At 46.4% G+C, this 25,661-nt stretch overlaps 1 protein-coding gene across 2 annotated transcripts in view; it reads right to left on the bottom strand.

The window, feature by feature from the left end:
• The window catches only part of SLC4A11 (solute carrier family 4 member 11), a 244,862-nt gene extending 229,286 nt beyond the window's left edge, over positions 1-15,576 (bottom strand). The window contains exons 1-2 of one of the 2 annotated variants that reach the window (XM_083398303.1): positions 15,517-15,576; positions 7,684-7,819 (exon numbers count right to left, since the gene is read on the bottom strand). In XM_083398303.1, the coding sequence (XP_083254429.1) occupies positions 7,684-7,741 (58 nt within the window). In that variant the 5' untranslated portion in view covers positions 7,742-7,819; positions 15,517-15,576. Of the gene's footprint in view, positions 1-7,683; positions 7,820-15,516 lie in introns of those variants that run through there. The other variant, XM_083398299.1, reaches the window with a different exon arrangement.
• Between the last annotated feature and the right edge of the window lie 10,085 nt (positions 15,577-25,661).

Raw genomic sequence — 25,661 nt, 5'->3', positions numbered from 1 at the left:
CATGAGGGTCTCGTTCTCTCTCCTGCCTGCTGCCAGTCCAACCTCTTAACCTTACCTATTCACCTCAACCATGGGTAGGCAAACTAAGGCCCGGGGGCCGGATCCGGCCCAGTCGCCTTCTAAATCCGGCCCACAGGAGGTCTGGAAATCAGCGTATTTTTACATGAGTAGGATGTGTCTTTTTATTTAAAATGCATCTCTGGGTTTTTTTGTGGGGCATAGGAATTCGTTCATCCCCCCCCCCCAAATATATCTATCTATCTATCTATCTATATATATATGTAGTCTGGCCCCCCACAAGGTCTAAGGGACAGTGGACCGGCCCCCTGCTGAAGAAGTTTGTTGACCCCTGACCTAAACCCTCTATTACAATGTTTTTCTATTTTCTTTCCATTGCTCGTAAGTCAAAACCTGTTTGAACTTTTATTTGGCTGTATTGTGGTCTTATCTAGACTCAAAACAGACTCCATTCTTCCAAAGATATTTCATCTTTCTGATTCCTTATTTAAACCATGAGTTCCGCCATTTCTGAGTGCCTCATTCCTCTTGAGTACTCATTCCTCTTTTGTTGGGATTTCTGATGTTTTCCATTTTTGTGTGTCTTGTTTTGTCTTGCTGCTGTGGTGGCATACAAAAACCATTTTACTGGAGAGCTTTTAGCACTGGCCTGCTAAGGGGGGGGGGGGGAGTCATCAATATGGCCAACTATGCAAATCGTCAACTCACAACACATAATGAGTCAGGCTGGCTGACAGCAGTCCTGAACACCCTCCAGAAACTGGGTTTTGCCCCTCAAGCCCTCTTAAGTCTGGGGTTGGGCCAGGCAAAAGCTACAGTCACGTAAAGAATCATAGACACCGAGAGACAACAGGACTGCTCAAGGTGCCCCGACTATAAAATTGGAGAAATTGAGAGATATATAGCCGCACCGGCAGCATATCTCTTCTTTCTCATATCCAAAAATGCTAGAAGGGCTAGAAGCTCGGCTCTGCCCTCGCCGGTCCTGGAAGGAGCCTTTAAAAAAGTCCCATAGGCTCAGAGACTTTGCGCCTGTTCATTGGGGGAGATAGGAAGCCCAGAGCACTTGTTCTTTAGATGTCCCTTTTATGAAGAGGCACGTAGCAAAACAATTGATCCCCTGCTGGTGAGGCTCGCTGATCTCCCGGAAAAGCAAAAATTTGACCTTCTTCTGTTAGGCAAAGATCATAAGACGACCTGGATGGTCGCCAGATTCTGTGTACAGATCTGTAGGCGCAGACCGTCCCCCGACTCAAACTAGTTCGTGAGGAAAATCCCCAAACTTGGTTCCATGGGTGACTCTGGGTCATCTCTCTGCGGTAGCTTATCTTAAAGTTTTAAGTGTCTATATGCTTATCGCATTTATAAATTTTAAATTTATTGTTGTACATTGTTTTAACTGTTTGTTTTCTTTCGGGGATTTTACCCCCAAGTGTGTTTTATTAGCTGGTCTCCGACCGTAATAAATTATCTATCTATCCACAACACATAAATCACTGTTGGGAGGAACACAGTTGGAAGGGACCCTATGGATCATCTAGCCTGACCCCCCTGCAGTGCAGGAATATGCAGCTGTACCATGCGGGGATCGAACCTGCGACCTTGGCATCATCAGCACCACGCTCTAACCCACTGAGTTAATAATAATAATAATAATAATAATAATAATAATAATAATAATAATAATTTATTATTTATACCCCGCCCATCTGGCTGGGCCTCCCCAGCCACTCTGGGCGGCTTCCAAAAGAATATTAAAATACTGTGATACGTCAAACATTAAAAGCATCCCTAAACAGGGCTGCCTTCAGATGTCTTCTAAAAGTTTGGTAATTGTTGTTCTCTTTGACATCTGGTGGGAGGGCGTTCCACAGGGAGGGCGCCACTACCGAGAAGGCCCTCTGCCTGGTTCCCTGTAACTTGGCTTCTCGCAGGGAGGGAACTGCCAGAAGGCCCTCGGTGCTGGACCTCAGTGTCCGGGTAGAATGATGGGGATGGAGACGCTCCTTCAGAAACCGAGATGATTTCTGTAAATCTGGGATGGTCCCTGGAAAATAGGGACATTTGGAGGGCCTGTACTCTTTGAATGCCAGTTGTGGGAATCACCTGTCAGGGGATAGCCCTGCTTCGCTCCTCCCCACTTGAGATTCCCCACTTGCGAAACATAAACTCTCTGCTTTTTTCGTCTTAGAAAAGCTGAGCCCTTGGATGTTGAACGATAATAAACTTTCCAGCGCTTTAAACCAACAGACCAATTTGATGTGGCATTTTGCCACGACAGCCTGCCCACTTCAGCGCTCTGTTTTTTAAAGCACACTCGCTCTCAATCATCGGTGGCACTTTGGAACGGTTTTGTTCCAAATTTGTTTACTTTCGCGCTTTCCATCATTCCAGCTCGGGTGGTGGAGAATCCTCGCTAACTTCGTTTTTCTCCCGATGTCTCCTACGCTATAGAAAGAAGAGGAGTTGGGGAGGGAGGGAAGCGATGGAACATTTGGTCCCCGGACAGAACAGAACGTTACACAAGAATTGCATTTTGACACCCCAGAGTCTGCAGTGTTAAAACACTTTAGTGCACCAGAGATGGTGAGCAAAGGGGCAAGCGAGGATGCCACGGGCTGGACTGGACTGTATCCTCCGGGATTGTACGCGGGACGGGATCTGAAGTGTGGCGTTATGCTCCTAACCCACCATACAGGGCTGGTTTGTTTGGGACGTTCAGCTGGTTTGCAAAGCACTAATTTATTTAACTTATATGCAGAATTCATCATGCGAAAGGCTGGGCTGGATGAATCCCAAAACGCAATTAAGATTGCTGGAAGAAATATCAACAACCTCAGATATGCAGATGACACAACCTTGATGGCAGAAAGTGAGGAGGAATTAAAGAACCTTTTAATGAGGGTGAAAGAGGAGAGTGCAAAATATGGTCTGAAGCTCAACATCAAAAAAACCAAGATCATGGCCACTGGGCCCATCACCTCCTGGCAAATAGAAGGGGAAGAAATGGAGGCAGTGAGAGCTTTTACTTTCTTGGACTCCATGATCACTGCAGATGGTGACAGCAGCCACGAAATTAAAAGACGCCTGCTTCTTGGGAGAAAAGCGATGACAAACCTAGACAGCATCTTAAAAAGCAGAGACATCACCTTGCCGACAAAGGTCTGTATAGTTAAAGCTATGGTTTTCCCAGTAGTGATGTATGGAAGTGAGAGCTGGACCATAAAGAAGGCTGATCGCCAAAGAATGGATGCTTTTGAATTCTGGTGCTGGAGGAGACTCTTGAGAGTCCCATGGACTGCAAGAAGATCAAACCTCTCCATTCTGAAGGAAATCAGCCCTGAGTGCTCACTGGAATGACAGATCCTGAAGCTGAGGCTCCAATACTTTGGCCGCCTCATGAGAAGAGAAGACTCCCTGGAAAAGACCCTGATGTTGGGAAAGATGGAGGGCACAAGGAGAAGGGGATGACAGAGGACGAGATGGTGGGACAGTGTTCTCGAAGCTACCAGCATGAGTTTGACCCAACTGCGGGAGGCAGTGGAAGACAGGAGTGCCTGGCGTGCTCTGGTCCAGGGGGTCACGAAGAGGCGGACACGACTAAACAACTAAACAACAACCAGTGAGAAATTCACCAATCCATTCTACATGATGGAAGACCACACCCCCTCACTGGCCCATCTCTGAGTGGTTTTGCATGGTCAGGATTTGCCCTTTAATTGTCGCATTATAAAATCACAGAATCGTAGAATTCAAAGGGACCCCGAGGGTCATCTAGTCCAACCCCCGGCAATGCAGGAACCTCAGCTAGATCATCCATGACGGATGGCTATCCAACCTCTGCTTAGAAACCTCCAAGGCAGGACAGTCCACATTTTATTTATACATCATTTTTTGGTAGGTAAGCCCCCGCAGACGTGAACGTCCCATTAACACAAAACCAAAATGTAACAAAACTGCAATCAATAAATCAAATAGTATAAAATAGCAAAATCATAAATTGCCCACTACACTGGATATATGCAATGCCTCGTGTCTTAAATGTGGAGCAGAAACTCCTGGTTTTTGCACGACTGGATTGTATACACACATATCTACAACCTGAGCCTACAATGGAAGGGTTCACAGAATTAACACCCCAATCAAGCAGATTTCAAGCATGTCTCCCTCTCTCGGGTTCCAGCCTGCCTGTTCCTCTAGCTTCTAGCGCACTTAACTCAAAACTGCCAACTCTGGGCTGTCTTTTTAACTACCAGCGAGTTGAGGGAGGGGGAACCCATTCGCCTCTCATCTGGCACAGAGCCACTTCCTTTGTTATCTTAACGACTCATAAAAAGGTAAAGGGTCTTAGAGCCAATACCTCACCAAGAAACTAGCCTGACTAATCCAGGAATAAACGGGAGCATATTTGTGGTATAGAAAGTTAAAGGCTACAACAGACACGAGTGGAAATGAAGCAGAACAAAACACCTTCCTCGCTGGATACTTAAATTTTACTGCTCTTGTCATTTCCAGAACTATTCTCTTTGTCCATGTTTGTTTGTATTTTCGGATCTAAGTCGTCACAATCCACAAGATAGCAAATTATTGGTAATAGATTTGCTTATACAGTTGGTACCTTGGTTCTCAAACGTCTCGGTACGCAAATGCCTTGGTTCCCAAACAGCGAAAACCCTGAAGTAAGTGTTCTGGTTTTCGAACGTTTTTCAGAAGCCGAATGTCCAATGCGGCTGTCAGTTATTGTTTCCGGGGCGCCAGCACCAATCGGAAACTGTGCCTTGGTTTTCAAACATTTTGGAAGTCAAATGGAATGGATTAAGTTTGGCGCTTTTGATATTTATTTTGCGTTTTTGAGGCTTTTTCAGTTAATTTGTTTTTGTAACTGTGTGGAACCCAGTTCAGCTACTGATTGGTTGATTGACTGCGTGACTGCAGAAATGGATAAAAGCCCCCAATCCAAACAATGACTATCATCAGTGCAGCTCAGAAAACAAAAAAACAAAAAAAAATTTATCATCTACAATACAGTACCGTCTTATTTATTTTATAGTACAGTACATTGATTATTAATTGGGACGCAGGTGGCGCTATGGTGTAAACCACTGAGCCCCTTGGGCTTGCCGATCAGAAGGTCGGTGGTTCAAATCCCTGCGATGGGCTGAGCTCCCATTGCTCGGTCCCTGCTCCTGCCAACCTAGTAGTTCAAAAGCACGTCAAAGTGCAATTATATAAATAGGTACCACTCTGGCGGGAAGGTAAACAGCATTTCCGTGTGCTGATCTGGTTTCACCAGAAGCGGCTTAGTCATGCTGGCCACATGACCCGGAAGCTGTACGTCGGCTCCCTCAGCCAGTAAAGAGAGATGAGCACCGCATCCCCAGAGTCGTTTGCGACTGGACTTAACTGTCAGGGGTCCCTTACCTTTACCTTTTTACATTGATTATTGCTTTCATTTTATGGATCAGTGGTCTCGTTACATAGTAAAATTCATGTTAACTTGCTGTTTTAGGGGTTGTTTTTAAAAGTCTGGAACGGATTAATCTAGTTTGCATTACTTCCTATTGGAAAGCGTGCCTTGGTTTTGGAACACTTTGGTTTTGGAACGGACTTTTGGAACAGATTAAGTTTGAGAACCAAGGTACCACTATAATTAGTTACCACACAGGTAACAACTAAGGGTTTGTGCATGTTACATATGAGTCTTTTATGCTATGCCTTGCCTTCATCCTTACATTTCCGTTAGTAAAAATATTTGAAATGCAGTTATCTGATATCTCTGGATCAAGTTCATCAATTTTCAGTAGTGGCACCCTCCTTGTGGAACGCCCTCCCTTCTGATGTCAAGGAGATAAAAACTACACAACTTCTAGAAGACATCTGAAGGCAGCCCTTTATCGGGAAGTTTTTAATGTTTGGTGTTTTAATTATGTTTTTAGATATGCTGTGTGTCACTGGAAACCCAGCCAGAGGAGCAGGGTATAAATAATAAAATTGTTGTTGTTGTTGAATAAATTAAACTAAATAGTTTTGGCTGGGTGTTTATTATTATTATTAAATTTTCAGATTTTGAAATTTACAAACAATTGTTAAACCACCAAAACTGAAAGCATGCTGCTCAGCCCAAGAGATGGAAAGAAGATATAGTCCCTACCAGAGAAGAATGGCAAATTAAACTGATGGATTTTGCTGAAATGGCAAAAATGACCGGAAGAATTAGAAACCAGGAAGACCAAAATTTTAATCAGGAACGGGGAAATATATATAATTTACTCTAGAAATCATGGTAAACAATTAAAATTAATAGTAGGACTGGAATGACACTTGTAGTTTAACGTTGGACTATGGTTGCAGTGGAGATTTAATAGAATTGGATTAATACAGAAGATGTCCATGGAAATTTATGGAATTTTCTTTCTGTTTTGGTTGCGTGTCGAGGTCCCCAAGCCACCCCCCAAGTAACTCACAACGCACACTTAATTTTTGTTTAAGGTTTTTGGCATAATTTTGGCCACAACTTTATTTAAATATAAAACCGTGAGTGGTTGTTTAGGCATTGGTTAAGACTATCCGTCCCCCCACCTGGGGACAGAACTGACTTCCGGGCACCACCGAAAGACAGTGCGGGGGAAAGCAAGTCGGGGAGGAATTGAAGCTGAGTCACAGACCCTCAACTCTCACCCGCATGCTCCCCGAAGGCTTGCCAGCCCTAGTCCCATTCCAGGGATTGGACGAAAAGATGGCAAGCCCCAGGATTCCTTTAACGGAATTCCCTTTCCGCAGCAACCATGGAGGGGCAGGCACAGCCTATCCTAACCCCTCCTCCACCAATTTATAACCAATGCCTAACCGCAACCTTCCAAGTTGTGACGATTTGCTACGCAGTAGGCAAAAACCAAATGGCCCAGCCAATCAGCCAGATGGACAAAATTCCTACCGGGCCCCTGCCCCAACGGCAGACGACCCCATGACAGGCATAGCAAGGTCAATGCAACAACCCCTTACTCTAGGGCGGGTGGGCGGGTGATCCGTTGCACGCAGCAAAGAGAAAGCTCCAGGCTGTGTGCAGAGTATTTAAACATTTTACCCCTCCCACCAAAATTGCAACATAACTTTTACCCCAGCAACCCAGTGAACCAATCACTGCCCCAGGCCATCTTTAGAGACCCTGCCTGGTAACAGAGGGGTGGCTCAGCAGACCCCACCGCAACACGTGCTCTCCATGAAGGAGAACACGCTTTGTTTGACAATTGTTTGTAAATTTCAAAATCTTAAAATTAAATTAAAAGAGGAATAAGTTTGGGCTGGGTTTTAAACAGAATGTGCAATTGACTGTTGCTGTTCTGAATTCTATTGTGTTATTGTCCTCCTTAGGGTTGGGGATGAATTTATAGAACCAAAGCTGGTGGAACAAAAAAAAAAAAAAGAAGTTTGAGAACCGCTTATCAAGAGGAATGAGAAGACTTTTCCCAAAGGGACTGTTTCTCTCATTTGAGCCTCCATCTATCCAGGCCGCCATTTTGTTCGCTCACCTGCTGCAAGAACTCTCTGAGCTCTCAACACACAATAGTCCTTTATGCGTGCATCTCTTTACCACACCTGTTTCAACAGTGGCTCTTCGCAGCTTGCAGGCCTAAAAATAAATAAATAAAATAAATACATGCTTACCTTCCACTATGGGCAAGAGGTAGCTCTCGCACACGGTCTTCTCTGAATCAGGCTTCATTTTGCCCAAAGTGCACTGCTTTGCAGAGTGTGGAAATGGCAAGAGCAGGCCGGTTTTTCTCCTCGGCACTTTGAAAGCCTTGGGGACAGGAAATGATGTAATAGAAATAGGTTTTTTTGTGGGGGCACCTTCAGAGTCCCGCATTTTATTCTGGAAAAATGATGCACGCACAATTTCTCCTTTTTCTTTTTCCAAATAAATATTGACTCCTTAGGGTTGGGGATGAATTTATAGAACCAAAGCTGGTGGAACAAACAAACAAAAATAGACAGAAATCTAGTACATCACTAGTGACTGTTCTTAATTTTAATATTTTATTGAATTTATGATCTATGGTCCTAGGATGGGGTCCGTGTTGCAAGAGGAAAGGGGTGTGTGGGTTTTCGGGGGGCTCTCACGGCCTTGCAGAGCTGGTTTCCGGGTTAAATTCATGCACCCAGGCTGAGTTCTAGAGGACTGCAGCTCCAAGTCTTCACAGACAGTTATTTGCATGCCTTTGCTTCGAAGAGAAGGAGGAGGCGGTTGAGAATTAATGCAGAAGTTTTTGCAAGAAGCCAGCCATTGCAGAGTCTGGTTTTCCCCTCTCCCAAGTCCACAAAACGTAGAGCAGGCCACTTGACAAACGGGTGTGCAATCACAGGTCTGAGTTTGGAGAAATACCTGCTGAGGGAGTGTGCCCAAATTTGCAAACTGAGCAGAAAATAATATAGGCCTAAGGTTGCCAACTTTCCTACTAGGCCTGCTCCGGTGCCTGATAGATACGCACATCCTGGAGCCAATTCCCCACTCTCCTTTATACCCTTATCAGGAAAAGGCTGCCTGCTGCAACTTTGTGTGTTCAGTGGGATGCTTTTTTAACAAAACATAAGGGACACGGGTGGCGCTGTGGGTTAAATCACAGACCCTAGGACTTGCCGATCAGAAGGTCGGCGGTTCGAATCCTCGCGACGGGGTGAGCTCCCGTTTCTCAGTCCCTGCTCCTGCCAACCTAGCAGTTCGGAAGCACATCAAAGTGCAAGTAGATAAATAGGTACCGCTCCGGCAGGAAGGTAAACGGCGTTTCCGTGCGCTGCTCTGGTTCGTTAGAAGCAGCTTAGTCCTGCTGGCCACATGACCCAGAAGCTGTACGCCGGCTTCCTCGGCCAGTAAAGTGAGATGAGCACCGCAACCCCAGAGTCGTCCGCGACTGGACCTAATGGTCAGGGGTCCCTTTACCTTTACCTAAGGGTGGTGAAGCTCAGGCCTGCATCCACAGCAAAACCAGTGGTTGAAATGAACAGGCTGTGAAAGTAGGTCCCATAGTTGTCAGGTTACAAAGCACATTGATCCTCAGGATTTTTGCATTGGGTCACCCCAAATTCACCATCAGATCACATAGCATGTCCATGGCTACAGTCTGCACACAAAAAACACACACATCCACTGTTTTGTGGGGCCGCAATGGTGCAAAAACGTGGTTACAAAGCACGGATCCACATGGATTCTCAGGATTCTTGCATTGGGCTACCCCAAAGGTAAAGGTAAAGGGACCCCTGACCATTAGGTCCAGTCGTGGCTGACTCTGGGGTTGCGGCGCTCATCTCGTTTTATTGGCCGAGGGAGCTGGCGTACATTTCCTGCTTGGCAGGGGGTTGGACTCGATGACCCTTGTGGTCTCTTCCAACTCTATGATTCTATGATTCTATGATTCTATGATCTTCCGGGTCATGTCGCCAGCATGACTAAGCCGCTTCTGGCGAACCAGAGCAGCGCACGGAAACGCCGTTTACCTTCCTGCCGGAGCGGTACCTATTTATCTACTTGCACTTTGACATGCTTTTGAACTGCTAGGTTGGCAGGAGCAGGGACAAAGCAACAGGAGCTCACCCATTGCGGGGATTTGAACCACCGACCTTCTGATCGGCAAGCCCTAGGCTCTGTGGTTTAACTCACAGCGCCACCCGCATGCTCACCATCAAATCACATGTCTGTGGCCACAGTATGAACCACAAAAATCATACATCCACTGTTTCGTTCAGAATATATTTATTTTCTTGTTTTCCTCCTCTAAAAACTAGGTGCATCTTATGGAGCGAAAAATATGGTAAGTTGTCAGCATCCTTCTGGCTTGAGAGACAATGGAGTGAACCTCTGTGGGTGAAGTCAAATCGCTGGAGAATCGCAGCACCAGAGACTGGTAACTCGTCACTGCTGCTTCCCATGTTGTTTTTGCTGCACTAGCTGCACCTAAGGGACCTCCCTGGGGGGCGCAAGCGTGGGCAGTGTCTATGGAGGTCCTGGGCTGCCCAGACGACAAGATCCCCCCCGGCCTCGCTGATGGGGTCCAAAGGAAAGCAGAGCAAAGACCCTGCAGCAGCGAGTTCCATAGTTTTGACTATGCACTGCGTAAAATATGCACGCACATTAAAAGCATGTGCTGTCGTGGGTACCGTTAGCCCCAAGATGGAAGGAGGAAGCAGTCCCAAACCAAAGAAGACTGGCAAACCAAGTTAAAGGACTATGCTGAAACGGAGAAACTAACTGGAAAGCCCAGAAATCAAGATGAAATTTTAAAAAAGAATGAGAGTGTTTTAAACAGGCGAATACATTGGCCGGATTTTAAGAACAAGACCAAGAGTGGGTCCAGTGGTCCAGAAGGCAGTTTTTGCATGTGATGTAGAAGGAAGTGAGGCAGGGATGGGGAACTATCCACTTTTGGAGGTAGCCCATCTAGGTGAAGGAAAACTCTCATCCTAAACCTCCGCTGCCTTGCAGGACATCTTCAAGAGAAGAAAAGGCTGAGGAGTGTTATGGTAAAATCTGGGTGCAAGGCTGCTCTGCCACCCAGCTCGTCGGACTAAGTCCGCGGGTCCCTGCGGAGGAAAATGAGTTCAGGCGGAGACAGGAGCAAACTGCAGAAGATCCATGTTTATTGCGCAACAGGTTCAAGGCAAGATTGAACAGCGAGAAAGGGGTGACATGAAATTTTGAAACTTCCCTCCATGTCCCAGAATACAGTGCAAAATACATCCCAGTTACATCATGAATACATTAAGAAGAGGTTGGGTTACACAGGATTAACATATGGAGGAAGTAGGGGGGAATATGCAGAGCTGGAGATATGCGCAGATAAGCACATCCTGAGTACCGGTGATGAGAAGACAATGGTCCATGTATGCATAGTCTGCCACCTGGCATTGCCCAGAGGAAAGGCTTGGCAAAGTGATTTGACAGGATTAGGGTCTTGACACCTTGCTTGAGGGATTATGGAGGACAGGGAAGGTGTCATGGAGTCCTAGAAAAATTGAGCAAATTGGCACGTTGATTTTCTATGAATTTTATAGATTTTAGTCCCTTTTGACATTGACAATTGGAAATAAATGGATATATTGTAGCGAAGAAGGAGGTGAAGAAGACATGCCCCCCCCTTCCGTATCAGGAGTAAATGCTACACAAATTTGGAGTGGAGTCCCTGAGGCGGTTGGATGGTGCCTTGCAAGTCTCCTTCTGACAACTCCTGCAGCTGGCCTGGTGCCAAACATCTTGCTCTGCTTTCCTTTGGACCCCAATCCCTGAGGCCAAGAGCACAAAGCAGTTTGACTTCACCCGCAGAGGTGCACCCCATTGTCTCTCGAGACTGACGGATGCCAACAGCAGCTCAAAGCCATGGTCCACAGAACAGTACCGGTTCACAAACCATCAGCTGACCATTCATCATGATTCCACCACAGTCCAGGTTGAGTGGGACACTCCAGGGATCTGATATGGTGCCTTTCTGTGGAACATTGGGGCGGGAATAACTGCCGTCCCACCACACCAGAGAGCTGAGAAGCTCTGCTTTAGAGCACAAGGCAAAATGCGCACAGGAACAGCATCACTTTCCCCCCTTCTATGTTGTTCTTGTTCCTCATCCAAAACCTGTAACGTTATATCCCAGGCAAGGACTTGCCCTCCGCCTTTGTCTCTGCTTACTTCTTTGTGAAATCACGCCTATCAGATGAACGCCTTGGCACATCAAATAAATGCCAGCACATTCGCAGGTGGGAAATAGCAGGCCTTTCCAAATTTGCACTCGTTTGATTGCTTCGTGGGACCTGCCACGTCCTTCAAAAATTCTGGCATTGGCTGCAAACCTCAATCTGCTCTTTCCGGAGCATTGCACTTTTGCAACTGGCTCTCAGGGCTGGTTTTGGAGGAGGGAGATTGGAGGACAAGAAACTAACCCTATTGCAATCAGGCAAGGCATTGTCTTGCGAGCAACAATAGAGTTGGCCTAGACACTCGATCTTGCTTGCGCAGTAACTCAAAGAGCACACAGACCGCAGTGGAAAGAATGGACTCGAGTCACGTAACTGCGATGCTTTTTGTGCCCATTACATAACATATTGCAAGCGTGCGCAAGCTTTACTTTGTGTTTACCATGTCAATTTAACAAAGAAATGAACTTGGAAAGTTTAAGCAAACTTTTTGTTTTCAGTGCTTCCTTCCCTGCCTTGCAGTGCATGATGCTACCTAAACAGAGGACAGGATGCATGCATTGCTAGGTGTGCAACAGCAAGGATCATTCAGTTTGTAACTTGAGGGTTAATTCTGCTATTACTAAGTCAGCCAACCAGGTGTGGGGGGCGGGAAGTGTTGCTTAGCAGCAAGAGTGGCATGATCTCTATTGAGGTAGCATATGCCTTGTTGCCTTGATTGACTGAGTAGTTCTGAGCGAGTTTTCTTCTGTGTTTGGTTGAATGTTTCCTTGCTACATACAAGGCCTCAAGTAAGAAAGACAAAGTCTTTCTGTTTACAATTTCTCCCAAAATTATATAGTCAAACCTCAGTTGTCGAACGTAATTCGTTCCGGAAGCCCATTTGAAAACCGAGGTGCGGCTTCCGATGGATTGCAAGAGATTACAAGGTTGTCGAACATTTGGCTTCTGAAAAACATCCAAAAACCGGAATACTTACTTCCGGGTTTTCGGCGTTCAGGAACCAAAACATACGATAACAGAGGCGTTTGGGAACTGAGGTTTGACTGTACACAGCTTTTGTTCAGTTTCCATTCCTAACTCCTTTTTCTACACCCCACCTGTGTTATTTAAGTGATTTTACTAACCTGCACAACTTTGATCTCAAAATCCAATGGTCTTAAGGGTATAAATGTTGACATGTAACAAGCAACCACCCTCTTTTGACTCAATTTTTTAAAAAAAGATTCAGGAATTGGTTCTGTAATAGTTCTAGGGGTTGCTAGTGCGTAAATCGGCGCCACACCTGGGTGGGTTGCCTGAGTGAACCCTTTCTGTCTGGACAGCCACTCGCCCGTGGCTGTCTCAATCGCTGGCAGAATCCGTCAATGGGCGTTTCTGGAACTTCTTCCAGCATAAAAGTTCTTTGACGCCTAGTCTCCGCCTACTCTCCCTGCGCGGAAGCCTTCTGCGCAGGGAGGGTGTGGGCATCGGAGGACCCGTGCTCTCCCCGTTGGTCCCCAGCGAAGAGTCTTGGAGCCACCTCGCCGATTCCCCCTTCTGCCCCCCTCCTCCACTGGTGCTACGCTGATTTCCTGCCCCAGAAGATGTGCTGCTTCTCTCCCTCCCGGGACGCTCTCCGGAGTCCCTCTGGAGCCCTCCCTCTCCTTCTGGCTCCGATGGCAGTTCCCTGACAGGTTCCAACAAAACATGCCATCACTGTTTTGGAGCTGGGTAGGAGAGGAATGGAATCGATATTGTGAATTTTTTGCTTCTGGAACCTTTAAGAGTTGTTGCCAAATAGCAACCCACACAAGACTGCTTACAGGATTTATTAACAACCCTTAATAAATTGTTCCCCGACCTTTTCCCTTGCTGCATATCCCCTGTGACAGTAAATGCACAGTCCAGGTTGCAAGGTCAAGAGATTCTTCCAATAAGCCGTTGGGTCAGCGTCGGCATTTGTCGGTCGATCGTCATCCCGATCAATCAAGCCCATGCTCTGAGCAACCTCCATCGATTGCAAGTCCCTGTTCTGAGCAATTCCCTACAAAAGCAAATCAATGGCTGGCTTCTTTGCGAAGGCTTGAGAAAGGGTGCCAAATCTCTTAGTCAGGGGTAGATTGGGCAACCTCAAGTCCAGGTTCCTGAGTGATAGCTGTGTTGGGTAGAACATACGAGTGCCAGATTTACGTATAAGTTAAACAAGCTATAGCTTAGGGCCCCACTCTCTTGGGGGCCCCCAAAAAATTTAAAGGGGAAAAAAATGGATGTACATTTCCAAAATATAAGATAAAAAACAAACAAACAGAAACCTACATAAAGCAACAGTGTTTTGTGTTGTGTAGGCTCCTGTGAGGATGTGGGTGGCGCTGTGGGTTAAACCACAGAGCCTAGGACTTGCCGATCAGAAGGTCGGCGGTTTGAATCCCTGCGACGGGGTGAGCTCCCATTTCTCGGTCCCAGCTCCTGCCAACCTAGCAGTTCGGAAGCACGTCAAAGTGCAAGTAGATAAACAGGTACCACTCTGGCAGGAAGGTAAATTGCGTTTCTGTGCTCTGCTCGGGTTTGCCAGAAGCGGCTTAGTCATGCTGGCCACATGACCCGGAAGCTGTACGCCGGCTCCCTCGGCCAATAAAGTGAGATGAGCGCCGCAACCCCAGGGTCGGCCACGACTGGACCTAATGGTCAGGGGTCCCTTTACCTTTACCTTTAGGCTCCTATGATGTAAGTCATGGGCCCCACCTGCTAGCCTGCTCCCTAAAATATCACTGGTTTGCTCATTTCTATATACAGTGATACCTTGGTTCTCAAACTTAATCCGTTCCAGTAGTCTGTTCCAAAACCAAAGCGTTCCAAAACCAAGGTGAGCTTTCCCATAGAAAGTAATGCAAAACGGTTTCATCTGTTCCAGACTTTTAAAAACAACCCAAATATAATTAAGAAGAAGTATATTAATAGTGAAATACAATGTTTTTACTTCTTAATTATATATCAGTTCAACAATTACTTTGACAAAAAACATATTTTGTTATGTGCAAATCGTTTTAATAATAATAATAATAATAATAATAATAATAATAAATTTTATTTATACCCCGCCCTCCCCAGCCAGAGCCAAGCTCAAGGCAGCTAACACCAGTAAAATTACAATAAAAGCATAATGCGGGGGGGGGGGGGGACTAATTTAAAATACAGGTTAAAATACAATTTAAAAAGCAGCTTCGTTTTAATAGTACCCCATAGATCAAAACCATAAGGGGAGGGAAACAGAAGGGTCAGACTGAGTCGAAACCAAAGGCCAGGCGGAACAACTCTGTCTTGCAGGCCCTGCGGAAAGATGTCAAGTCCCGCAGGGCCCTGGTCTCTTGTGACAGAGCGTTTCACCACGCCAGGGCCAATGCTGAAAAGGCCCTGGTCCTAGTTGAGACCAATTCAAAAGCGTTGTTGCTTCTGATTAGGAAGTCGAGGAATAGCCAACCTGGCTAATAGCCATCAATAGCCCTCTCCTCCTCCATGAATATATCTAACCCTCTTTTAAAGCCATCCAGATTGATGGCCATAGCTGCCTACTGTGGCAAGGAGTTCCATAGTTTAACTATGCCCTGAATGAAGGAAGACTTTATTTTGGCTTAATGCAGTTTGTTTCCTATGATTCCCTAATAAGTGTGTGCTTAATTCTCCAGCTGAAATCAACGTAAAATAAAACGCGCCTGACTCTTGCTGTCGATATTTCTGCCTACAAACGTGTGTTTAAAATGTGTTTAAAATAACTACTTTGTCTAAAAAGAAAAAGTCCGGCGGGAGTCTGGCGAAGAGCAAAGCATGGACGGCACCTACCTGCTTGCAGCTGGAGAATAAATCTCTTCCTTCTGCACATTCAACATTCCTTACAGATTGGGACTTTGTAAAACAGAAAAGGAAGGGAGGGAGGAAAAATACTTATCATGGTACTTCAGATCCAAACATGATGCTTGTCTCCTTTTGACTGACAGTTGTATGACAAAAGACTGTGAAACTGGAACATTGAAAGACCTTGGTGGTGTTCCAAGGCCGTTTCTTAAACAATGATCAATGTAGAATAAAACAGACTAGAGAACATGGTACGTCTTTTGTCTCCTAAATATTACATATGGAAATCTTTGCAAATCTTGCCATTATGTGGCAAAGAGACTTGCAGAACATTCAGCTCTGGGCTTTGTGACGTATTATTATTATATATGCAAGCAAAAGACCTTTCATCCCCTTAATTAAATGCCTTTATATTCGCCGCCCCGCACCCCATTCTTTGATTTAGTCTCGCTCCAGTTCTCTGCATTGTGGAACTATAAGAGATATCATCAAGATCTAAACCTCTATTTTTAAAATTAAAAAAGAAGAAGAAGCAGAGAGTCGATAAAAGAGCTTGTTGTTCCCTTGAAAGGTGATCGGCACTGATGGCATTAGGATAAGTTAGGAGCCTGGTCGCTCAGTCGGCAGAGCATGAGGCTCATAATCTCGGGGTTCTGGGTTTGAATCCCATGTTGGGTGAAACATTCCTCCACTTCAGGAATTGGATTAGGTGACCTCCTCTCTTCCATGAATTATTCCAATCCTCTTTTAAATCCATCCAGGCTGGTGGACATCACAACCTCTTGTGCAGGTCCTCCCTTAAAGAGGGCACGTATTGCGGTGAGACCTGGAAAACCGACACCCTGTGTTGTGGGTGGGTACGATTGGTCAGCCACAACACCCGATTGGTAGGTCCCTCGAAGCTGTGTGCAATCTGGCCAATGGGACGCAGTCCAAATGGTTCAAGGGACCTATTTATGCCCATGCAAGTGACCCAGAGCTTCCTCTTTCGGTGCGTGCATTCGGGACACCCACCTCTCCCTACTTTTAGGGCTATGCGCTTGACCTTGCTATGCCGTCGTGTGTCGCCAGTCGTCGGGACAGGGGCACAGCAGGAATTTCGCCCACTTGGATGATTGACTGTTGCCATTTGGGTTTCGCCTGCTGCGTAGCAAATCATCACAACTTGTCAAATTGTGGATAGGCTCTGGTTCAGGTGATAGGGATGGGAGAACGCTCTCGCCATCCCTATGTGAAGGGTATTCCATTAAAGGAATCCGGGGACTCGATGGTTTGGTCAACCCCTGAGAGGGGGTTGTGCCCGTGCCTGAGTCCAGGGAGACATTATATAAATAATATATTATTATTGCTGTTGTTGTTGTTGTTGTTGTTGTTGCCTTAAAATTCTTATAAAACACTGCACCATACTTTCTTAGACATTTGGTGTTAATAATACCCGGGCTTTACATTGCCTCAGCTGCCAATCGTTTGCTGATTCTCTCACAACTATATTCTTTTCACACAGATCTATGTTCTTGTTTCAAACAAGACATAAGCAGATCCTTGTTGCAGGATCAGGCCAATGTTGCAGGATCTAGTCCAGCTTCCTGTTCTCCCAGTGGCCAGATAGATTCCTGGGGGAACCCTGCAAGAAAGACTTGAACAAAACAGCTCACCTGCTAGTCCCCCTGCAACTGGAGGTAGAGTCACGAAAATAAATGGATTGTTGCCACAAGTTACCGTAAGTCTCTTCCTGAAAACGTCCCACTTTTGCTGAAATGTTTACACTGCCCTGCCTTTTAGCAACTGAAGGACCCAAGATGGCTCACAGCACAAACGAAAACAGAGACGACAGAAAACATGGAATAAATATAAGTGGGGTTTTTTAAAACGACAACAGTTTAATCAGTAACCCTATCAAAAACAGCACTGAAAACACTTAAAAGCATTTAAAAGCACCATAAATAAAATGAATCCCAATCAAGGACTGCTAAATGGAAGGCCGATTCCTCCCTGTTGACTTTCCTAGAATAGCAAAACCCTCCACCCAGTCGCCTGTCAGTATTTGGAGCCAGAAGCCCTGGAAGGGTGTGTAGCAGGATCGAGTTGCCTGGAGAACAATCCCCACACCTGACAGGCAGGCCTGGAAAGCTGTGCAAACAAGCCGAGGGGAGGAAAGGGAAAGCCTTTGTGAAGGACAAGTTGGGCAGAACAAGGGAGGTTTGCATGGCTCCTAAAGTGCTAGCTCATTCGCAAAGCGAATCGAAACTGCAACGTGTTTCTGCTCAGAAGGAGCAAAGTCTAGGAACGCATCAGGGATCCAGGACTGGCTGCATCAACTCCTATCCCCGCAACAAAAGGTCAAAATAGGGTTAAGCTCAGGCCCAGGCCACCTGAAGGACTATATTTCCCCATATGGATGCGCCCAGGCTCTGAGATCCTCAGGGGAGGCTGTTCTCTGGGTCCTTCCCCTCTGCCAGGCATCCTTGATATGGACCCAGGTGAGGGCCTTTTTGGTGGTTGCTCCCAGACTTTGGAACTTCCTCCCTAAAGAAGCCAGACTGGTTCCCTCCTCATCCTTCTGTCCGCAGTTGAAGACTTTCTTGTTCCAACAGGCTTCTGGCAACTGACTGTGTTTGTTTGTTTTTTAAAGGAGAGGGTTATAAATAGTGCTGTGCTGTTTTTATTATCTGCACTTTAATAGATCTGCTTTGATTCTATTTGTTGTTGTTTAGTTGTGTCTGACTCTTCATGACCCCATGGACCAGAGCACACCAGGCACTCCTGTCTTCCACTGCCACCCGCAGTTTGGTCAGATTCATGTTTGTAGCTTCGAGAACACTGTCCCACCATCTCGTCCTCTGTCGTCCCCTTCTCCTTGTGCCCTCCATCTTTCCCAACATCAGGGTCTTTTCCAGGAAGTCTTCTCTTCTCATGAGGTGGCCAAAGTATTGGAGCCTCAGCTTCAGGATCTGTCCTTCCAGTGAGCACTCAGGGCTGATTTCCTTAAGAATAGAGACGTTGGATCTTCTTGCAGTCCATGGGACTCTCAAGAGTCTCCTCCAGCACCACACAGTAGGAACCAAATCATGAGTTTTAGGGTAGGAGTGTAGAATCATAGAAAACCGAGTCCGCCACCTTCAAAGGGAGACTGTTCCACTGTTGAGCCGCTCTTACGATCAGAAAGTTCTTCCTGAAGTTAAGTCACAATCTCCTGTCTTGTAATTTGAATCCATTGGTTCGAGTCCAACCAATGCACAGCAGAAAAGCTTACTCCATCTTCTGCGTAACTGTGCAAGGATTACATGCAGCGAGCACTGGCGCCTTTGAGCAAACGGGGCAATGCCCTATTGCGCCCACCTGCCTCTTTGCCTTTTGAATTGTAACCAGGACAAGGGGTGGCACTGACTGTGAGCTTCCTCAGCGTTTCCCTCCTGTGGCAGGGAGGATAATGAAGAGAAAATTAGAATTACCGTATTTTTCGCTCCATAAGAAGCACCAGACCATAGGGTGCACCTAGTTTTGGGAGGAGAAAAACAAGAAAAAAATATTCTGAATCCCAGAAGCCAGAACAGCAAGAGGGATCTGGCTTCTGGGATAGCCGCACCAAGCCTCTTCAGGACAGCGGGATGAAGGCTCCCCCTGCCCGGAAGAGGCTGCGCACGGCTAAGGCAGAAGCCAGGACAGGCGCATCACTGAAGGAGCCTCTTCTGTTCCTCCTCCCGCTTCGCTGAAGGGGCGCTGCACAGCTCTACCTCTCTGCGTAGCGCCATTTGCTCCATAAGATGCACTCACATTTCCCCTTACTTTTTAGGAGGAAAAAAGTGTGTCTCATGGAGTGAAAAATACGGTAGTTGTCTGGGCCTTATCATTGGCCATCTGCCCTACAAGTCTCTCCAGCCATAACTGGTCACAGGAGATTTTTCTCCTGAATTGTGGCCTACTGAGTTTTATTTGCATTTTTTTAAAAAAAGAGATGATGATTTCAGCTTCCATTTTCATGGGAGCTCCCCATGAATGGTTCTCTCCTTTTTCTTTTGGGGGGGAGGGAAGGGGAGAGAGAGGAGGAGGAAATAAATTAATAACAATAACAACAACAACAACAACAACAACAATAATAATAATTTATACCCCACTCATCTGGCTGGGTTTCCCAGCCACTCTGGGCGGCTTCCAACAAAATATTAAAATACAATAGTCTGTTAAACATTACAAGCTTCCCTAAACAGGGCTGCCTTCCAATGTCTTCTAAAAAATAAACCCAAACAATTGAAATAATTCCTTCAAAAATCACAAGTGGAAGAAGGAGTTTAAATCCTCTTCCTGATACAGGACATTTTGCAAACTTCTGAGTAAGAAGAATGGCCGGAAGTCTCCCTGGAGCAGAAAGCAATGAAAAATTACTAGGAACATCCCCAGAAGATGAAAGTAGATTAACGAGAGTCACACAGGAGGAACCCACAAGATAAAAGCAACGGGAGCAAGGCTGCTTCTGGTTCCTAAAGAGGATGCTGCTGTTGCCTTGGCAACAAAAGGACACAGGGATTTGCACACCCAAGAGGACTGGTACCAGAGGGAGGAATCTTGACAGGCAGTACCACCTGCAGGTCTGTAAACACCTTGAGCATTCGCAAGAGGTTCTGCTTTGGGTTTTAAACAGGTGCTGCAAAAAGTTAAATGTGTCGGCATTCGAATAATAGAATCGTGGAGTTGGAAGGGCCCTGAATGTCATCTAATTTAACCCAGTGCCCATTGCAGGTGTATAGAGCCTCATTTAAGAGCCCCATTCAATTCTGGACAATGACAGTGTTGGGCATCAGCAGAGACCAAGGCAGGTGGATCAAAGAATGTAATTTTTTCCTTTGTACAGTAGATTAGTTTCTAGACACACAAACCTATCTAACCTCTATCCAGGGATTCACAGAACCATAGAATTTGTGGAGTTGGAAGGGACCACAAGGGTCGACCAACCGTCCACAATGCAGGAATCTTTTGCCCAGAGTGGGGCTCAAACCCAGGACCCTGAGATGATGATGATGATGATGATGATGATTTATTGAATTTATATACCGCCCTATATCTGGAGGTCTCAGGGCAGTTCACAGAACAAAATCAAAATATAAAACCACAAAATAGATAGTCAGAATAAACCCCCCCCCCAAGGGACGCAGGTGGCGCTGTGGGTTAAACCACAGAGCCTAGGGCTTGCCGATCAGAAGGTCGGTGGTTCAAATCCCCGTGACGGGGTGAGCTCCCGTTGCTCGGTCCCTGCTCCTGCCAACCTAGCAGTTCGAAAGCATGAAGTGCAAGTAGATAAATAGGTAGTGCTCTAGCGAGAAGGTAAACGGCGTTTCCACGCACTGCTCTGGTTTGCCAGAAGCGGCTTAGTCATGCTGGCCACATGACCCGGAAGCTGTACGCCGGCTCACTCAGCCAATAAAGCGAGATGAGTGCCGCAACCCCAGAATCGGCCACAACTGGACCTAATGGTCAGGGGTCCCTTTACCTTTACCTTTAACCTCTCCCCCCCCAAAAAAACCCCACACATTTTAAAGGGCATAGGAGATTAAGATTCTCATGCTCTACCAATGGAGCCATCGAAGCTAGATAAGCAAAAGGCATAATGACAATCCAATGATACTTCGCAGGGAAGCAAAAACTCTCCAGGAGGGTGTGAAGTTAGGCTGGTGAGGTTTGTGAGTTAGTCACCTGGAGAGGGTTGTGAGGGCCAAAAACAGAGGCCTGGATTTGGGAGAGAAAGTGATTAGAACCATCTCACCGACCACGTCTTCTACTTTGCCCTTAGACTCACCTAACACACTTATGGGGCTATTTGAGTCAAAGGGTTAAGCCTCAGGAGCTAATAGGGAAGGTAATAGTCCCTGCTCGCCTGCTAGTTGCACAAAATTCGGAAAATAGGTCAGCGCCAACAACAAAAGAATAGCTGGCAAAGATTTGAACGGGAGCGGTAAGGTATAAAATAACATTAGGATTAATAAGACTGACGGGTGGTAAACAAGAGGGAGGAGGAATTAGACAAATGGAATCCCTTAATCGAATATGTGAAGAAAGAGAGACAAGAAAAATATTGATGAGTACAGCAGTTTTCCTATGTGGTAAATGAGTAATATTTTACAATTATTGCATTATAGTATTGGTAATAATGGTATTTCTATGCATGAGATATAGATAGAAAGATAGAAAGAGAGAGAGATGGTAGGTAGATAGATAGATAGATAGACAGATAGATATAGATAGATAGATAGATGATAGAACACGAATCTGGACCTATATTTGTATTTATTATGTCATTGCAATGATTGAAGTTTCTAAATTACACGATAAAGAAAGAGGCCCCAGCCCTGATGTGCAACAAGCAAACCATAGAAAGGAGGAATGTGCATTAATGCAGACTCCATGCTCCCTTTCTCAAGCCTCCAAATCCTTTAAAATAATGCGCTGGAATGAGCAGGGCGAATCCCCGGAGGCTTCCCTTTTCACCTCACAGCTGAGGATAAGCTTCTCTCCAGAGAGAAATTCACGGAGGCGCTCGTGGGTTCAAGCAAGGATGTGTCCGCATGGATTAAGCTGCACAGCCTGCTTTCTGCCGCGCCATTTGCTCTGCCGGCAACTGCCGACCCGTCAAGCAGCCGCCCTCCCCCCCCCAAAAAAAAAACATTTTGCAAGGTATCTTTCCTGGAGCTCCAGAGTCTCGTCTTTCCACCTCCTTTAGCTGAGAGTTTGCTCTGAATGTCACAGTCTGGTTCACAGGCGATCGAAGTCCCGGCTGGGGACGTCGGGACCAGGGGCAAGATGGCAGGGTGGGAGCAGGAATGAGAGTCCAGAAGCCAGGAGCCAGGAAGCCGAGAGTCCGAGAGGCAGGAGTCAAGGAGCCAAATGCAGCAAGGCAGGGAACATATCACTGTGGCAAAGAGCTGAAGGGAAATGCTGACCTTATATCCCTTCCTGGCTCTTGCCACCAGGTGCTGTGAGTTACCAATCAGCCTCACCTGTGCGGCCGCGCCTTGCCTCTCCAGAACAAACTTAGGAAGGCCCCTGTCCTGCAAAGTCCTATTGGTCACAGGGCCTGGCTCCTGCATCTGCTCCTGACACTGAACTCTATTCCATCCTGCCTGCATGCCCCACAAAAACACAGGGCTTGATGGAAAAAGCCACGTTCGCTCCTGAGGTCTACATGGTACACTACGGCCGGTATGGGTGAACCTTTTTGGGCTTGCAGGTGTTAGCCCCAGCCAGCAAGGGAAACGGCTGGAGAGCAGGCAGCTGGAGCTCAGCAACATCTGGAGGGCAACAGAATGGAACAGCAGGGAGGCAGAATAGCTTTTGGGGACTTACTATCATAGTAGATCAATTGGTTAGAGCAAGGTCCTGATAATGCCAAGGCTGCAGGTTCGATTCCTGTATGGGACAACTGCATATTCCAGCATTGCAGGGGGGTGGACTGGAATTTACGGTTTCCCAAACTTGGGTCTCCAGTTGTTTTTGAACTACAGTTCCCATCATCCCTGACCACTGGTCCTGCTAGCTAGGGATGATGGGAGTTGTAGTCCAAAAACAGCTGGAGAGCCAAGTTTGGGGAACACTGGACTGGATGATCTTCGGCGTAGGGTCCCTTCCAAGTCTACAATTCTATGATTCTGTGATTAGAAATTTTGCCATCAGTCTGTCATCTTCCCAATTAGTAGCAGCTAATGGAAGTAGGACTTGCCGATCACATGGTCGGCGGTTCGAATCCCCGTGGCGGGGTGCGCTCCTGTCGTTCGATCCCAGCGCCTGCCAACCTAGCAGTTCAAAAGCATCCCCGGGTGCAAGTAGATAAATAGGGACCGCTTACCAGCGAGAAGGTAAACGGCATTCCGTGTGCTGCACTGCCTCACCAGATGCAGCTTGTCACGCTGGCCACGTGACCCGGAAGTGTCTTCGGACAGCGCTGGCCCTATAGAGTGAGAAGAGCGCACAACCCTAGAGTCTAGCAAGACTGGCCCGTACGGGCAGGGGTACCTTTACCTTTACCTTTAATGGAAGTAGAAGGGACGTGGGTGGCACTGTGGATTAAACCACAGAGCCTAGGACTTGCTGATCAGAAGGTTGGCGGTTCGAATCCCCGCGACGGGGTCAGGTCCTGTTGCTCGGTCCCTGCTCCTGCCAACCTAGCAGTTCAAAAGCACGAAGTTCAAGTAGATAAATAGGTACTGCTCCAGCGGGAAGGTAAACGCCGTTTCCGTGCGCTGCTCTGGTTCGCCAGAAGCGGCTTAGTCATGCTGGCTACATGACCCGGAAGCTGTACGCTGGCTCCCTCGGCCAATAAAGCGAGATGAGCGCCGCAACCCCAGAGTTGGTCACGACTGGATCTAATGGTCAGGGGTCCCTTTACCTTTACCTTAATGAAAGTAGAATTCATGACGGTTTCCACCCCACCCCACTGACCTGGAAATTATTAACATGGGCCCTGCACAGATGCTGAGTGGTGGTTGTGGCACCCACCTTGAAAAGACTATACATGATGATGATGGTGGTGGTGGTGGTGATATCATTTTGTACATCGCCTTGAACACTTTCCGTGGGAGAAGGCGACTCAAAAGCCTATTATAATGATCACACATTCTTATGCAATTTATATAAAATAAAGCAATATTCAACAATCTGTTAAAATATAATAGTACACAATAAAATAAAATAAAATATCAGCAAATAATAATTACCCAGAAATTCACTCTTAACAATTGCGATAAATTACTAAGCTACAATCAGTAAAAATAACAGCAAGTCACATTGCACTAAATACCACAATACATACAAAAAACCGTGTAAAAGGTTATATATATATATATTTTAAAAATATTTTTTTAAAAAACCCACACATTTCTCCTTTCTGCTGCTTCTTCTTTTCTTAAATAACGCGATTTGGAAATAACTCCTGGGGCTGGAGGGTGGAGCAAGGCAGGTGGAAAAGCCATTGTCCATCGGCCAGCACAAAGTCTGTCTCCCCTCCCCTTAGCCTGAGGTTCCCCAACCTCAGGACTTCTGATTGGCCGTGGCAATGGATCGTTGTGATTGGTCAATGCCACAGGTCATTCTGATTGGGCTAACCCTGCATGGAGGAGTGGCTAGAGTGCCGGACTAGGACCTGGGAGACCCGGGTTCAAATCCCTGTTCAGTCATGAAGTCCATTAGGTGACTTTGGGCCAGTCAATCTCAGTCAGCCTAACCTTCCTCGCAAGGTTGTGGAGGGGATTAAAGGAAGCGGGGGAGAAAGATTAATGTCACCCAGAGCTCCTTGGAGGAAAAAGGGGGGTAGAAATTAGTAATAAATAATTATATGATATATGTAACCCCAAATGGGAGTGCCTGATCACCTTATCTGTCTCCTGAGAAATCTTTATGTGGGACAAGAAGCTACACTTAGAACTGGATATGGAACAAAATTGGGAAAGGAGTACGACAAGGCTGTATATTGTCTCTCTGCTTATTTAACTTATATGCAGAATTCATCATGCGAAAGGCAGATACATCACCTTGCCAACAAAGGTCTGTATAGTTAAAGCTATGGGTTTCCCAGTGAGAGCTGGACCATAAAGAAGGCTGATCGCTGAAGAATTGATGCTTTTGAATTCTGGTGCTGGAGGAGACTCTTGAGAGTCCCCTGGACTGCAAGAAGATCAAACCGATCCATTCTGAAGGAAATCAGCCTTGAGTGCTCACTGGAAGGACAGATCCTGAAGCTGAGGCTCCAAGACTTTGGCCACCTCATGAGAAGAGAAGACTCCCTGGAAAAGACCCTGATGTTGGGAAAGATGGAGGGCACAAGGAGAAGGGGACGACAGAGGACGAGATGGTGGGACAGTGTTCTCGAAGCTACTAGCATGAGTTTGACCAAACTGCGGGAGGCAGTGGAAGACAGGAGTGCCTGGCGTGCTCTGGTCCAGGGGGTCACGAAGAGTCGGACACGACTAAACGACTTAACAACAAAACAACATCATGTAACCCCATTTTTTTTGCACCCACCCACAACAGCACATGTAGAGTTTGAGAACCACTCATATCTTTCTCTCCCCCCCCCCCCCCATGGTTTGTGAGGAGGTCTTAAGATCCATGGCTCTTTTTTTACTGTATTCTCCCCCCCATACAATATT

Source organism: Podarcis tiliguerta (assembly GCF_965153285.1).
Source record: "Podarcis tiliguerta genome assembly, chromosome: 9".
Lineage (NCBI taxonomy): Eukaryota > Metazoa > Chordata > Lepidosauria > Squamata > Lacertidae > Podarcis > Podarcis tiliguerta.
This window is presented reverse-complemented; position numbering and strand designations above follow the sequence as displayed.